The sequence below is a fragment of the Puntigrus tetrazona genome, chromosome 7, assembly GCF_018831695.1.
Source record: "Puntigrus tetrazona isolate hp1 chromosome 7, ASM1883169v1, whole genome shotgun sequence".
In the NCBI taxonomy this organism is placed as follows: domain Eukaryota; kingdom Metazoa; phylum Chordata; class Actinopteri; order Cypriniformes; family Cyprinidae; genus Puntigrus; species Puntigrus tetrazona.
In genome coordinates, this window is record NC_056705.1 from 27,686,232 (window position 1) to 27,699,988 (window position 13,757).

Sequence of the window (13,757 nt, forward strand, 5' to 3'; positions counted from 1 at the left end):
CCTGGAGATTGTTCTCTGTTTTCCGTGCTCTTCTGTGATGTTGTGTGTCTGAAAATAGAGGGTGTAGAAGCTAATCTGTTACTGCCTATAAACTGCAAGGTAGGATCCTGACCTTATGCTTGTGCATGTAGCTACTTGTGTGTGTGTGTGTGTGTGTGTGTGTGTGTGTGTGTTGTGTGTGTGTGTGTATGTGTGTGTGTGTGTGTGTGTGTGTGTGTGTGTGTGTGTGTGTGTGTGTGTGTGCGTGTGTGTGTGTGTGTGTGTGTGTGTGTGTGTGTGTGTGTGTGTGTGTGTGTGTACGTGTTTGTGTGTGTGTGTGTGTGTGTGTGTGTGTGTGTGTGTTGTGTGTGTGTGTGTGTGTGTGTGTGTGTGTGTGTGTGTGTGTGTGTGTGTGTGTGTGTGTGTGTGTGTGTGTGTGTGTGTGTGTGTGTGTGCGTGTGTGTGTGTGTGTGTTTGTGTTATGAATGCCGACAATCTGTTGGATGTTATTAGTGAAAGGGGGTTCTTGATGTCGGGCAAGCCTAGGCAGAGCTGTATGTTTATGTGTATGGTTTCTAGGTTTGTCTGTTTATCTAACTTATTTTGCAAGATAATCTGAGGAACAATGATAGATGTTGCTCTTCATACTAAGATTCAACTTTAAAGTCTTTCTCCTTTGCAAACATGTGCTTCATTTATGTACTTAGTTGACTCATACTTTGTAAATAGCATTTAAATGCATTTACTGAGAATTGTGAAAAGCGTGTTAAAGTATTAAAGCCGTCCTCTCAGTAATGACAAACATTGCAGAATTTATTTATGCTGACTAAGCATCACATGCGCGCCTGTTGCATTGTGGGAGGTGGAGGGAGCGGTTGCAGTTAAAACCTACAAAAAGTGTTTAAGCTGAAAGATTAAGATTAAGCAAAAAATCAATACAAGTATCGTCAAATCGTAGGTAAAATAATGAAAAAGTTTAAAATTTACAAAAGCTGTCACTAGGGTGGCACCTTTTCAAAAGGTACGCCTTTGTTCTCTTTTAAAGGCAGCCTTTTTGGTACCTTAAAGGTACATTTTAGTGCCTACTGTGTACATATTAGTATCTAAAAGGTACAGTACATATTAGTACATTTTATTACTTGTGTACCTTTGTTAAGAGCACAGGCAATACTCAAAACCTATCCAACTAGTTGACAATAATATGGATGTGAACTTTTTTTAACAAGGATTTACAGGTTAAAATGTATTAATGCATATGCAGTAATTTGAGGTAACCATTTCTATTTAGTCAATCTTAATTATGTATGTATGTAATCAATTGTTTTAACAATTTTAATCAATTTCTAGCTTGCTGAAGTTTACTTAAAACTGCCATTGAGCACTCTCCTATGTGATTTTTAGTTGCATATTATATGCAGTACATCTTTGAATTATTCATCCATGTATATTTCCTCTTGACCTCCTAATGTTCAGTCATAAAGTCATAACTTGATCTTCTGGTGAAAACAGTCTTCTCCTGTACAATGGGCTGATTAGTTAGTTTGCTTAAACCCAACTGACTACAAGTATTTGTGTTTGTGTGTGACATCTCGAAGTCTATTCTATTTTTTTGGCTTATCAGTTTCACTTGGATGCATGCCACAATATGCTGAATGATCCGTGGCTTCTCATAGTCCTGTGGTGTCACAAACAATATATTTAGTGTAATCAGATGTCGTATAATTAAACCTTTAATACCTGTACAAAAACAAAAAAAAAAAACAATACATACAACAATATCATATCAACCACATATTCCTGTAGCACTTGTTCAGCTTTAGGCTTACTGTAGCATGCTTGGTTCTTGTTCAGTGAAGTGTATTTATCTTGAAATTTATTTTTTATTTATTTCCACTGATGCAAGATTCATGAGTAACACAGACCACTGACCTCAGTGTGGCTGTCGAGGCTGGTACAGACCTGTCGGTTTTCTGAAATGATCCTCCATTACCTCTGAAACCGGTGAGTGGGGAAAGTCTGCACTTTACCCAAATTAGTTATTTTCTTTAAGGTGTCTTGTTAAAGTGGAGGCCTACTTATGGGTTACTGTTAAAAATATAGTTTAGTTTAGGGTTAGTTGCGTGCAATTGTGCATAATAACTATTATTACCATAGTATATTTCACAGTACAGTTTTTTTTAACCCAAATCAAATGAATTAAATTCCTATTATAAATACAGTAAATCATTCATTATACAGATGCACATACATTATTGGTAAAACTTTATTTTAAAGTGTTTTTGTTACGTACTACTATAGCAACAATAAAGTTTACATAATTACGTGCAAGCAACCCTAACCATACAGTAAGTGAATTCAGTGAATTAATATGACTCAGTTCTTAACTGTATAATTACGCTGTAAAAGGGACACATTCAAATGAAGTGTTACCAAATTATTTTATATATATGTAATGCTATACATAAACGATTAACTTTGATTGCAGAGAGGTTTGTGCAGTTTTAGTCGTAGCTAAGGTCAAATATCCAAGTCAGGTGGACAACACAAAGATTCACACGCATGTGATGCGCCGCATGCCGGCATTACTTAACCAAGTGCATGACCCTTGAGAACGGTAGTAACTGTACTTATTCTTTCCTAATAGGCAGAGCCATTTTCCACATAAAACATTGAGAGAAAATCTTTTTTTGGCAGTAGATTATTTGTTAGTCATGTTCAAAATGAATTTCATATTCCCAGAGATACGTATTATTGCACATCCTTCAACATAAGACCACATGATCAAGGTCATTTTAAAGTCTTATGTTTCCAATGCAATTATGTGCAAGAATATATAACATAATTGCATGCGAGTGAAGCTTTAAAAGTGACACTCATGCAGTACATGCATGTACTTTCACCTGAGAATGTGTGTGTTTGTGCGAACCATGTCTATGTATGAGGGATTAGAGAGGTTTGGAACAGATTAGTTAATTATAGACACCTGTCTGCTAAGCATGGAGACTGGAGTCAGGTGGATGAGCTCGAAGAGTGTGTTGGACGGCATTCAGCGTGGTGCAGCACAGGTGGGGGCAGACAGCAGATGTGAGACCATGTGCCCGTGCACATTCCTTGCATGTGGCCTCAGTCCAACCTTTTCACTTGCACAAAATAAGATTCAGTCTCAAGTAGGACTTGCAGACTGACTACAGACAGATTAAAATAGTGGCAGTGTTTTTTTTTTGGAATTTTAAAGGACACATTTGACAGGACGTCTTACGTATTTAGTCATTAATCATTAATGTCATGATTAATAACAAAAAGTAATGCTTCATTAAATGTGAAGTTTTGAAGTAAATAATGTTTCAATAAGAAAACATTTAATTAGTAAGCAGAAGTTAGGATTTTTTTAATATCATTATAAAAGGGCTCTCAGAGAAGGCCACTGTTCTCATGCACTACTAATCGTTTGATCTGTTAGCGTCTGTGCTTAGAGGTCATGAGAAGCCCCTGTCTATTTCTGTCATTTTAGGCCTGCATGCAACTGAGCGGTCATCACAGGTCAAGACGTTTAGGCAATGCTGTCTCCGTGGAAAGTAGTCTGTATAAATTTATACTATACAATCTGCAAATAATCACATATACAGCATGCACTTCCTGATTTTGCTGAGTCAGATGTGTTCCTAGGTCAACCATATCCCTACATCTAAACCTAACCTTAACCATGAGTAACTCTTAAAATCAGAGGAAACGATAGATGAATGATACTGATGTACAAACACCAAACCGTGATTTTGTAAACCTAAAACTATGAACTGGTTCTTCAAATCTGATTGGTTAATCACAATGTTGTCCCAGGGTCAACAAAGATGTTGATGCAGGGACACGTCAGACTCGGTAAAATCAGATTCTGCTATAAAGTACAAGTAATACATTTGTCCTGTTATGGTTGGGGTCTCATTCAAAGGACTCTGAACCCATTTTGCATGAAAGTTATAGTTTTACAGCTTGCCTGAATCTGTATCCATGTATCACTCTTTGATTCCATTCATTCGTTTCAGAGCTCATTAAAGAAGATCAGACCTTGGGAGTGAGATGGAGGAGGTGAAACAATGAGAGAGAGAGGACGAGGAGTCTCAAGCATATTAACTGGTACTTACACATAATCTCGGTGCTAGACTCCTCCTCCGTGTTGCCCCACGGAGCCCTTAGCAGCACCTCTTCGCCCATTTCTCTACTACTAATGGTGGGATAAGATCAATTTAAAGACAGAGGATTGTGCATTGATTCTCCTATCCGTCAATTCCATTGATCTTGCGAGGAAGTGTTGCAGATTGCATCCGAGCAATCACTTATTATATTGCTGTTCACCTGGTGCTTGGAGTTTTGACTGACTTTTCTAATGACCTGGAACGGATTTCCTGATGGATAAACTGTAGATTGACAGCGTTTCATTCAGAGCCATTTCTATCGCCCATGGCTGTCTAGCAAACTGCTGTGAAACTCTTCCTTTTCAATAACTGCACTTCAACAGGTAAGATGGGTGATAAAAATCCTCTTAGGATCTTCGTATTTTCATTTAGTAACTTTTGAATAGCCCGATGAATATTATAAGCTTTACTATTACATTTAGCCTACAAAGCTAGCATTTTGCTTAACTTTTGTAGGATTCTGTAGGCATTTGCAGCAAGTCAGTAAGAAGTCTGTAAGAAATGCCTGTGCAATAATAGTGTTGCTTCACATAATTAACTGCCTTAAATGAACTGATTTCTAAAAAAGACCCAAAGGACAAGCACTTAATCTGTAAATAACCTGCAGACAAGCTCTTATCGCTCACCTCAGACTTAATGTCAGTGAGATGGAGCTAATGTAGTCACTAATGAGATTCAACTGGTTTTACATAAAAGAATAATCAATTATCAGAATCAATTATTACGGATGAAATCGGGCTTGTTTTGCATCATTTCAATTAGTTGTGCTATTATAAACCAACGCTCGTTCGCACCCTTACTTTTCCTAAATGCTCTCAAACACAACACAATCACTGATGTGCTCAATGGCTAAAATTAACCAGTTAGCAGGCTTTTATCTAATTAGGACTGGAGCTGTTTGTATCAGACAGTCTCTGATTTCCTTGGCATCATTCAGCTTTTTAATCTTGTTCAGATGAGCCTGAGTGCAGCTACTCTACACAAACACTAAAAGATTTCTGTTGTTTTCCTGAGTATTTTGTTGGTTGTTGATTTTGTTCCATGTGTAGTAATAGTTTTTCTTTGCATTTCTTTTTTTTCATGCAGGTAATGATTACTGGATAATGCTGGCCCAAAAAAGGCCATTTGAGATGTATATATTAATTGTCATCCCGGTGCACTACTGCAAGAATGGCATGCAACTTGATTTAAACTTATCTGGACATAATAAAACACACTGTTGCATGCATGTGACTAATTACTGCAAGGATACAGGTTATGTAACTAAACAAGGTTATCTCTGTTGGGTGGGGAGGGGTGACTTTTAAGAACCTTTTAATCCAGACCGCAAGCTAAACAACTCTTGTGTCATGTGACACTGCATGACCGCTGGTAGTTGGTTTTCAAGCACGATCGCAGGCGTCTTGAAGTCATGGTATTCCTAGAAAGCACATTCCCCATACCGCTGATGTGATCTGTACACATTTTTAACTATTCCTAAATTTCAATAAGTTTAGGAAAAACCATTACAATTAAACTAGTTTAATATTTCAGTGCAATATTAGAAATCCACCAAATTCACTGTACAAAATATGTTGTGCTACTTTTTACCTTGTGGTTACGGTTTTACATTAAATATACCTGGACAGACCAGCCAAAACATACATCGTTTGGCACGTTTTGTTCAGTTTTGAAATGCGTATTTGCATTCCACTCTGTGGTTCGCAGACTTTGATTGCATCTTTGCAGAACATGCAGATAAAAACGTTAGATGTAAATGCAAGAATTGCGCAGCATTGTAATTCGGTGTCGTTGCACAAACATGTGTTGAAACAGTCTTGACACCAACGACGATTTACGTTTATAACACGAAGGAATGAATTTTTCATAAAGTGGTCATTTTTGGAAGGACGTGAAATGACAAACCAGCATAACCAGTACTGCTTATGTTTCTTGATTAGATATTTTATATTTTATAGATTTTATATTTACATACCTTACTTCACGCTCTACTTCTTTTATCCACCAGTGCCAACAATATGCAGAAGCAAGTGGAGATCAGAATGCATGAGAGTCATCTGGATCCTCCACCACCTGAAGAGTCCATGTGTGGAGGCTTCTGTGACAAAATCATGAAGAATCTGTTACTTACGCTCACAATTCTTGGTAAGTTCCTTCAGCATTTTTGTTTGTTTGTGCTGTGCTTTAGTTTGTATGGATGTATGTAGCTCCAGTGTGTCAATTTGCTAATGAAAGAAAATATTCATGCATATTGTAATTATAATAACCTGATTTTACAGCCATGCATTGCCATGCCATGCATATAAGGCTCATTAAAGCAGGCGTTCTCAACTGGTTTGGCCTTGGGACCCACGTCATCATGCCACGACCAACATATATACACACACACACACACACACACACACATGTAATTTAAATATCGGTCCCAAACTAGTTTTTGTTATTAAGCTGCTTTGAGCCACCACAGTCAGCACAAACATACAAAATGACAGTTAAAATAGGAAACAACAGTTTTTATGGAAACAACAGTTACCATGGTGAAGAGGATACAATACTGACATGAACTGTTAAGTAAACATGGAAACTGCTCTTGAAGAGAATGAATATCATACCTTCATGCAAATCCTTCCCAGCTAGCAAACGCAGTACCTGTTATGTGATTTATTGGTATTTTACGTTTGTTTCACGTGTTGCATGCTCATAGATTCTGCGCTTTAGTGAAGTGATACACAGCGCATCAGTGCAACAGTTTTCTTGAGAATAAATAATTAAATGGAATATTGAAAATATATTTTAGCTTCAGCTGACTGGTTCTTTCTGACTTAAATATCTTTAAATATGTCCTAAAAGCAAAATTCGATATCACGCTTAAATACAATTTTGCCAACATTCTTGCATCAATGCTCCTCAACCTTTAGGGATCCGTATATAAAAAATATATTAAAACAAAATCTATTGTTTGAGCTATTAAAAGTACACAAATGTTATATGCATGTATCAGAGTACATTTAAATGAGAAGGTTATTTTATATGGCTTAAATCCCCTACATTCTGGCCCTGTTCTGTGATCGTTATACTTCACAAAAGGTTTATTTAGTATTATTTCTCAGTGAAATGTCCCATTCCTGTACCCTGAGGTTCACTGTGATGGCTGTCTTTGTTCAGGTGTGATCACTGGGTCAGTAGCTGGTATTCTACTGCGTTACGCATCACCACTCCCCGCTGATGTCATTATGGTCATTGCCTTCCCGGGTGACATTCTCATGAGGATGTTAAAAATGGTGATTTTGCCTCTGATTGTCTCAAGTTTGATCACAGGTAATCTTATTGCTTCTTGCTTTGCTAAACACAATGCTATCTCACAATATTACCATTTTTTATTTGTTCAACAATGGACATTATTAAATAAAAAAAAAAAGAGCTGTAGAGTCAAAGTTATAGAATCAAAGTGTTTGTCCTTTCAACCTTTTCTTCATAATCCAGTATATTTGGAAAAAAAATTAGGGTGGATCAGTTTCAGAAGCTCATCAGCAGAAAACATGTCTAAACGCGTTACTAAAAAAGAAATGCAATAAAAGAAAAGCTTTCCAAATTCATTATTCATTTAGTAATCACAGCAACAATTATGAAACTTAACCCTGGGAAATAACTTTTGTGTGTAACTTTCAGTGATAAAGCTTGAAAAAGAAATGCTGCTTATTCTGTTATATTATTACATAGTTTAAATGCCGTTCTGTTCTTTACTTTTTAGGTTTAGCAGGGTTGGATGCCAAGTCCAGTGGTCGTCTGGGCACAAGGGCCATGGTGTATTACATGTCTACCACTATCATCGCAGCTGTGTTGGGGGTGATCTTAGTGCTCCTCATCCACCCTGGTAACCCCAAACTGAAGGCAAACCTAGGCGAGGGCAAAAAGAACGACGAAGTGTCCAGTTTAGATGCCTTCTTTGATCTCATCAGAAATCTGTTTCCAGAAAATCTCGTTCAGGCTTGTTTTCAGCAGGTGTGTGCATCCATGCTTTTGATTTCAGATAATTTCATCCATTTAATGTCAATCATAGCTTAATTTCTGTTGATCTTTCATCTGCTAATTTTAAATAGTCCTTTATAAGTATTTCATTAACAGTTCTTATATTTCTTTGTGTAGATCCAGACAATTTCTAACAAGGTGGAAGTAGCTCCACCTCCAAATCCAACTCGGTTTGGACGAAATGCTACCAAGGGGGCAGCAAAATATGTAATCAAGAAGACTCTTCAGTTTAAGAGTGGCATGAACGTTTTAGGTAATAAATGGTTTTGATCACATGGTATATGCATGAAGCTGTCATTTATAATCTTCAAATTAACATGGTGGCAATGTGTGTCTCTGTAGGTCTCATTGGGTTCTTTGTGGCGTTCGGGATTTGCATGGGAAAGATGGGAGAAAGAGCCAAGCTGATGCTTGAGTTCTTCAATGTGCTCAACGAGATTGTTATGAGGCTTGTCGGCATGATCATGTGGTCAGCTGTTACTATTGATTATTCAATGACTAGAGTGGTTACACTTTATCTTGACAGTCCACTTTAGACTTTCTACTAACTTATAAGTACCTTTCTAACTACATGTCTACTGTTTCTCAGAGTTAGGGTGGTTTTGGGTTAGTAGAATTTGACACACAGTTTTTCACAGTGAGTACATTGTATGCTGTGGACCCATCAAAATAAAGTGTTAGAGGATATTAAGAAGACAGTCTACCAAAACCCTAAGGACTGCTAGTTGACATGTAGTTGCAAAGTTACATACTGTTAGCAGAATGGCTAAAGTGGACTATTGAAATAAAGTGTTACCAAAGTTTTCATGATTTCCATTCCCAGCAATAGTAATCTGTTTGGTAAATTATTTGTTAAATGTGACAAATATAATGTATGTTCACTGCTATAAAGTTTGGGTTAGTAAGAAAATATTTTTCGTAAGAATACTCATCAAGGTTGTATTTAGTTGATCAAACATACAGGAGAAATGTCAATATTTAAAATGTTGCTTTTGAGTTTTTAAAAATGGTTTTCTGTGGTATTTTGTGGTAACTGTGACACTATAAATATAAATTCAAAATAACTACAAATATAAGCATAAATAATTTCTAATTTTATAAATGTACTGTCACTTCTGTTTTATTATTATTATTGACTCTAATTGAACCCAAACTTTTGAACAGTAGTGTAATGATGGTGAAATTAACTGTACTTAACTGTCTGATTAACCTGTTAGTTGACTTTGCTGCATGTCTGTGTCCTGTAACAGGTATTCCCCCGTTGGTATTGCTTGTCTGATCTGTGGAAAGATCATTTCAATTAATGATTTGGAAGTGGTGGCCAAGCAGCTGGGAATGTACATGGTCACTGTTATCATTGGACTCATTATTCACGGAGCCATCTTCCTTCCCTTAATATATTTTGTTATTGTTCGGAAAAACCCATTCACATTCTTCATGGGAGTTTTCCAGGCATGGGTCACAGCTTTAGGAACAGCTTCGAGGTAAAGTACTACAATAACTTGTACCTTAATTTTTGTAAAACTTTGGGAATTAGGACACATACGGAGTAAAATAAAGGGAAGGCAATGATTTCATTTGACCTGTTTGGAGGTTGAGTTATAAATAATGACAAGAATGGGTTCTGAAATCTAGAGATGTGTCTTTTGTAGTGCTGGAACATTACCAGTCACTTTCCGCTGTCTGGAGGAAAATTTGGGCATTGACAAGAGAGTGACTCGATTTGTGTTACCTGTTGGAGCGACGATCAACATGGACGGTACAGCGCTTTACGAGGCCGTAGCAGCCATCTTTATTGCACAGATGAACGGAATAGAACTTGATCCTGGTCAGATCGTCACAGTCAGGTAAGACCAGTGTCCGGATACAGAAATGAACATATACTTTACAAAAAAGTCATTCTGATGGCCTGCTGATTCACTGCAGGAAGTTGACTTTAAGTCCTTATTTCCTCATCTTCACATTGTTCTAAACTTGTTCAGTTTTATTGTTTCTGTTAAACACAATGACAGTACATTGTTATCATGCCTTTAAGCTGTTATAATGATATCAAAAAAGCACCAGGGTCCATAGGATTGTGCTCTGTATTCCTAATAGCGTTCCTGGGTAGATCTGGATCATTGAGTCAGGAAAGAACAATACAATCTGATTTATGAATTCTGTTAACTGGTATATTGAAAAGTGGTTTCTTTTAACAATTGGACTGATTCTGAATAATTGGACTGGACTAAATAATTGGTTCTCCTGTTCAGCTTTTTGACTCAGTGGATCAAGAAGCAACCGATTAGCGTGAATGAACAAAAAAATAACATGTGTTTGTTATATAAAACTGTTGCATTGTTTCAGAAGACTTGAAAATATAGTATTATTTCTGGTTAGATCTGGTCATTATGAGCTGTTTAATTTACTCTTTAAAAGTCCCTTTTCTCAGTTCTACGGAAAATCAAATCAATAAGGTTTGGAACCGAAATTCATAAATAATAACAAATTAGAATTCTTTAGCAGAACTATTCATTTATTCATCAGAACTACTACTGTGTGAAACAAAATATCACATTGTACTGTATTCAAAGGAAGGAGAGTGTGTGGTGTGTTATTTTTAAAGTTCGCATTTAATCTTATTAAATCAAATAATTCTGTTTTGTTTGTAGCCTTACAGCGACTCTTGCTAGCGTTGGAGCTGCCAGTATTCCCAGTGCTGGTCTGGTGACAATGCTCCTGATCTTAACAGCCGTGGGACTACCGACTCAAGACATCAGTTTATTGGTAGCAGTCGACTGGCTCCTGTAAGTCTAACCAATTTCTCTCTCTCTGCTCTTTTAGTGGTACAATCACTCTCATTGAATCCTTGTCAGAATCAAGGATTCAATCAATAGGTCTGTATTATATAATTGAGATGTGATACGTAAACTTTGTCGAAGTATTTGTTTGCCATGTTAGAACAAGCCCTCAATGGCATTTCGAGTCGTTTAGCCTTGAGAGACGTGGCAACTTTCTTTGTTTCTTTTTGCTTTATCAAACAGGGACCGCTTCCGAACATCAGTCAATGTGGTTGGTGACTCGTACGGGGCTGGAATCGTGTACCACCTTTCCAAAGATGAGCTTGACATGTTTGATGCGCAGCAGATAAGGCCAGATGACTTTGAGATGGCCAAGACACAATCCTTTTTTGAGAATAACACTAACCACGGTGTATATGCATCTCACAACTCCTGTCAGCCGGTCCAAATAGATGACTGCAAGGTACATTTTACTCTCACAGACATAGAAACCTGTATGTAGATGCTTTTATTTATTTCCCCCGACATTGTATGTACCATTGTGATTTTTTTTAATTTTTATTTGACACTTTTTTTTGTATTTTTCGGTCATTCCTGATGTGAATGCATAAGACATAAACAGAATGAAGGAATAAATAAATATGGTTTATTTATTTGTTCTGGTACTTGGTGAAATAGCAGTTTTTGTACAGATTTTAGATAACCATATCAGTATCTGAACACCATAAATTTGGCAATTATACACATGTGTACAGTAAATCCTTCAAATGTTTGTATAGTATTTATGCCAAGATGCCTATGGCTGCTCTCAAATATAAAAAAATGAAAGTGAAACAGAGCAGCTCATAAAGGCACACCTCATTTTTGCCAGCTATATTTTGAGACCACCAAGGCTGCTATTTCATTTCTTTCAACCTCAGTGTTTATAAGCTTGACAGAAAAGTGTTTGTTTTCCATCAGTAAGAGAACAGCAGTTGTGTTCTTTCTTTTTTGCAAATTTTATGCCTCTTTTTGACCCCGTGTTTCACAAATGCATAGGTCTGTGTGGTAGCACGTGTGGCACTTTTTCACAACCCCTTTAGAAGATTAGCTTTGGGCAGAGATTCACTGTAATTAGTAAAAAATGGACGTTTATATTGACAAACTGCAACAAATCAAATGATTTTCTCTATCTGTATCCAGTCTTTCAGCATTCTGTAAGGAATCCCGCTGCAGCTAATTATTATCTCTCTTGTGGTGGGTACATTTCTGTGAATTTGGACATAAATTGTGCTGTTAAAATAACAAACTACCTGGATTCTCTGCTCCAAACCATAAACAGTTTAGTTAGCAGCGGTTAATGCATTTTGACTGTGCCTTGGTTCAACAGTTAGTTGTCCCTGATAATTGCTTTCAGGTAACCTTGGCCTCAAATGGCTCCCCTGCGGAGTTCTCACTTGTTGAGGAGGAACCATGGATACGCGAGTAACACAGCACACAGATCCAGCTCCGCCTTATCCTGAGTCCCGCAAGCTTATCCTTTCTGGTGAAAACCAAATGCTAATGTTGTTCATATAAACAGTCAGAAGTTACCACAGAACGTTTCATATGCACAAGCATTGACTTTTGTATGACAATCTCTGTACATCTGATAGCCTACACAAAGAGAAGAGAACGTAGTTTGAAGTAGCGGGTGGTTCAGTCACAGACTGCGTATTATTTACACTCAAGGATCACGATAGTTAGAATTCTAGGCCTTGGGTTGGAGGATCAGTCTGAAACCTGCTGCCTTAAGGCTACCGCATAGAAGGATCGCAATGGTGTTATTAACCCTAGAGCACTACTAGTGGCAGGAGGAGAGAAGTGCGGCTTGTTTGCTGGAGGTACCTTTGACTGGCTTGTCTTTGGTGGATTAACCCTTGGTGGCGGTACTCCAGATCAGCCTCTTATAAGAGCTTACCAATGTACTTAGAGGTTCTGAAATAGTGGTTTGCCTCCAAATGCTGCCACTTATTTTTAGATGCTACCCAACGCAAATGCCACGTCAGCAATTACAGAGCAATCAGACATCGAGTATGACATTGACGCTATCTGCAAGGACGGTTAATATCCCGTTTACTGGAGTGAATAGTTTGCATTCAAACATTAATAAGTCTCCACGCGTGTTTATGTTTGAGGGAAGGGACTTGCTTGTGTGTAGGTTTTGTGTGTATCTGTGTGCTTTGTTAAGTTGTTGATTTATTTATGTGTTTATTTGCTAAGTTACAATCTTGCCTTGAAGATATCAACTGCAAACTGCAGACAGAAGACTTTTTGACATTAATATTAAATGCAATCCCGTTTTCTTGGATCTTAGACCACTAATAGTGTTTGAACCTCTGGGGAGCCTTCTTGGATACTCAGATATTAAGTCCAGTTCAATGGATTCTATATTCACGCTGATAAGAGAGGCCCTCAAGTTATTTGGTGCTCAGGTTGTTAGCATGTAACGGAAAAGAGATGGCAGAATTGAGATCTATCATTACATCTCCACCATTTATTTGGTAGTCTGTAATAGCAACACGATCAGCATTCCTCTTTGCACCAGAATCTTAAAATGCTCTCATTAAAGTGCCTCCTTGCACTTTCTGTACATATATATAAATACACATATGTATGCTATCATATTTTAGATGTATTTTTCATGTAGTTTTTACTTCATGACTTTTTGCCTATTGTTTTATAAAACAACGGCAGTTTATGTATTCAATATTTTACTAAGTAGATTAAAGCGTAACAGGTTGTCTTAAATAGTTATTCC

General features: G+C 37.3%; 1 protein-coding gene across 1 annotated transcript; it reads left to right on the top strand.

Moving 5' to 3' along the window:
* Window positions 1–1,419: 1,419 nt before the first annotated feature.
* slc1a2a (solute carrier family 1 member 2a) lies at window positions 1,420–13,489 on the top strand. Its single transcript, XM_043245547.1, is given in 11 exon segments — window positions 1,420–1,451; window positions 6,178–6,314; window positions 7,335–7,487; window positions 7,921–8,171; window positions 8,316–8,451; window positions 8,541–8,667; window positions 9,449–9,682; window positions 9,851–10,045; window positions 10,850–10,984; window positions 11,222–11,441; window positions 12,375–13,489. Coding segments are annotated over 11 exon segments (1,692 nt in total). The 3' UTR covers window positions 12,447–13,489.
* The last annotated feature ends 268 nt before the right edge of the window (window positions 13,490–13,757 follow it).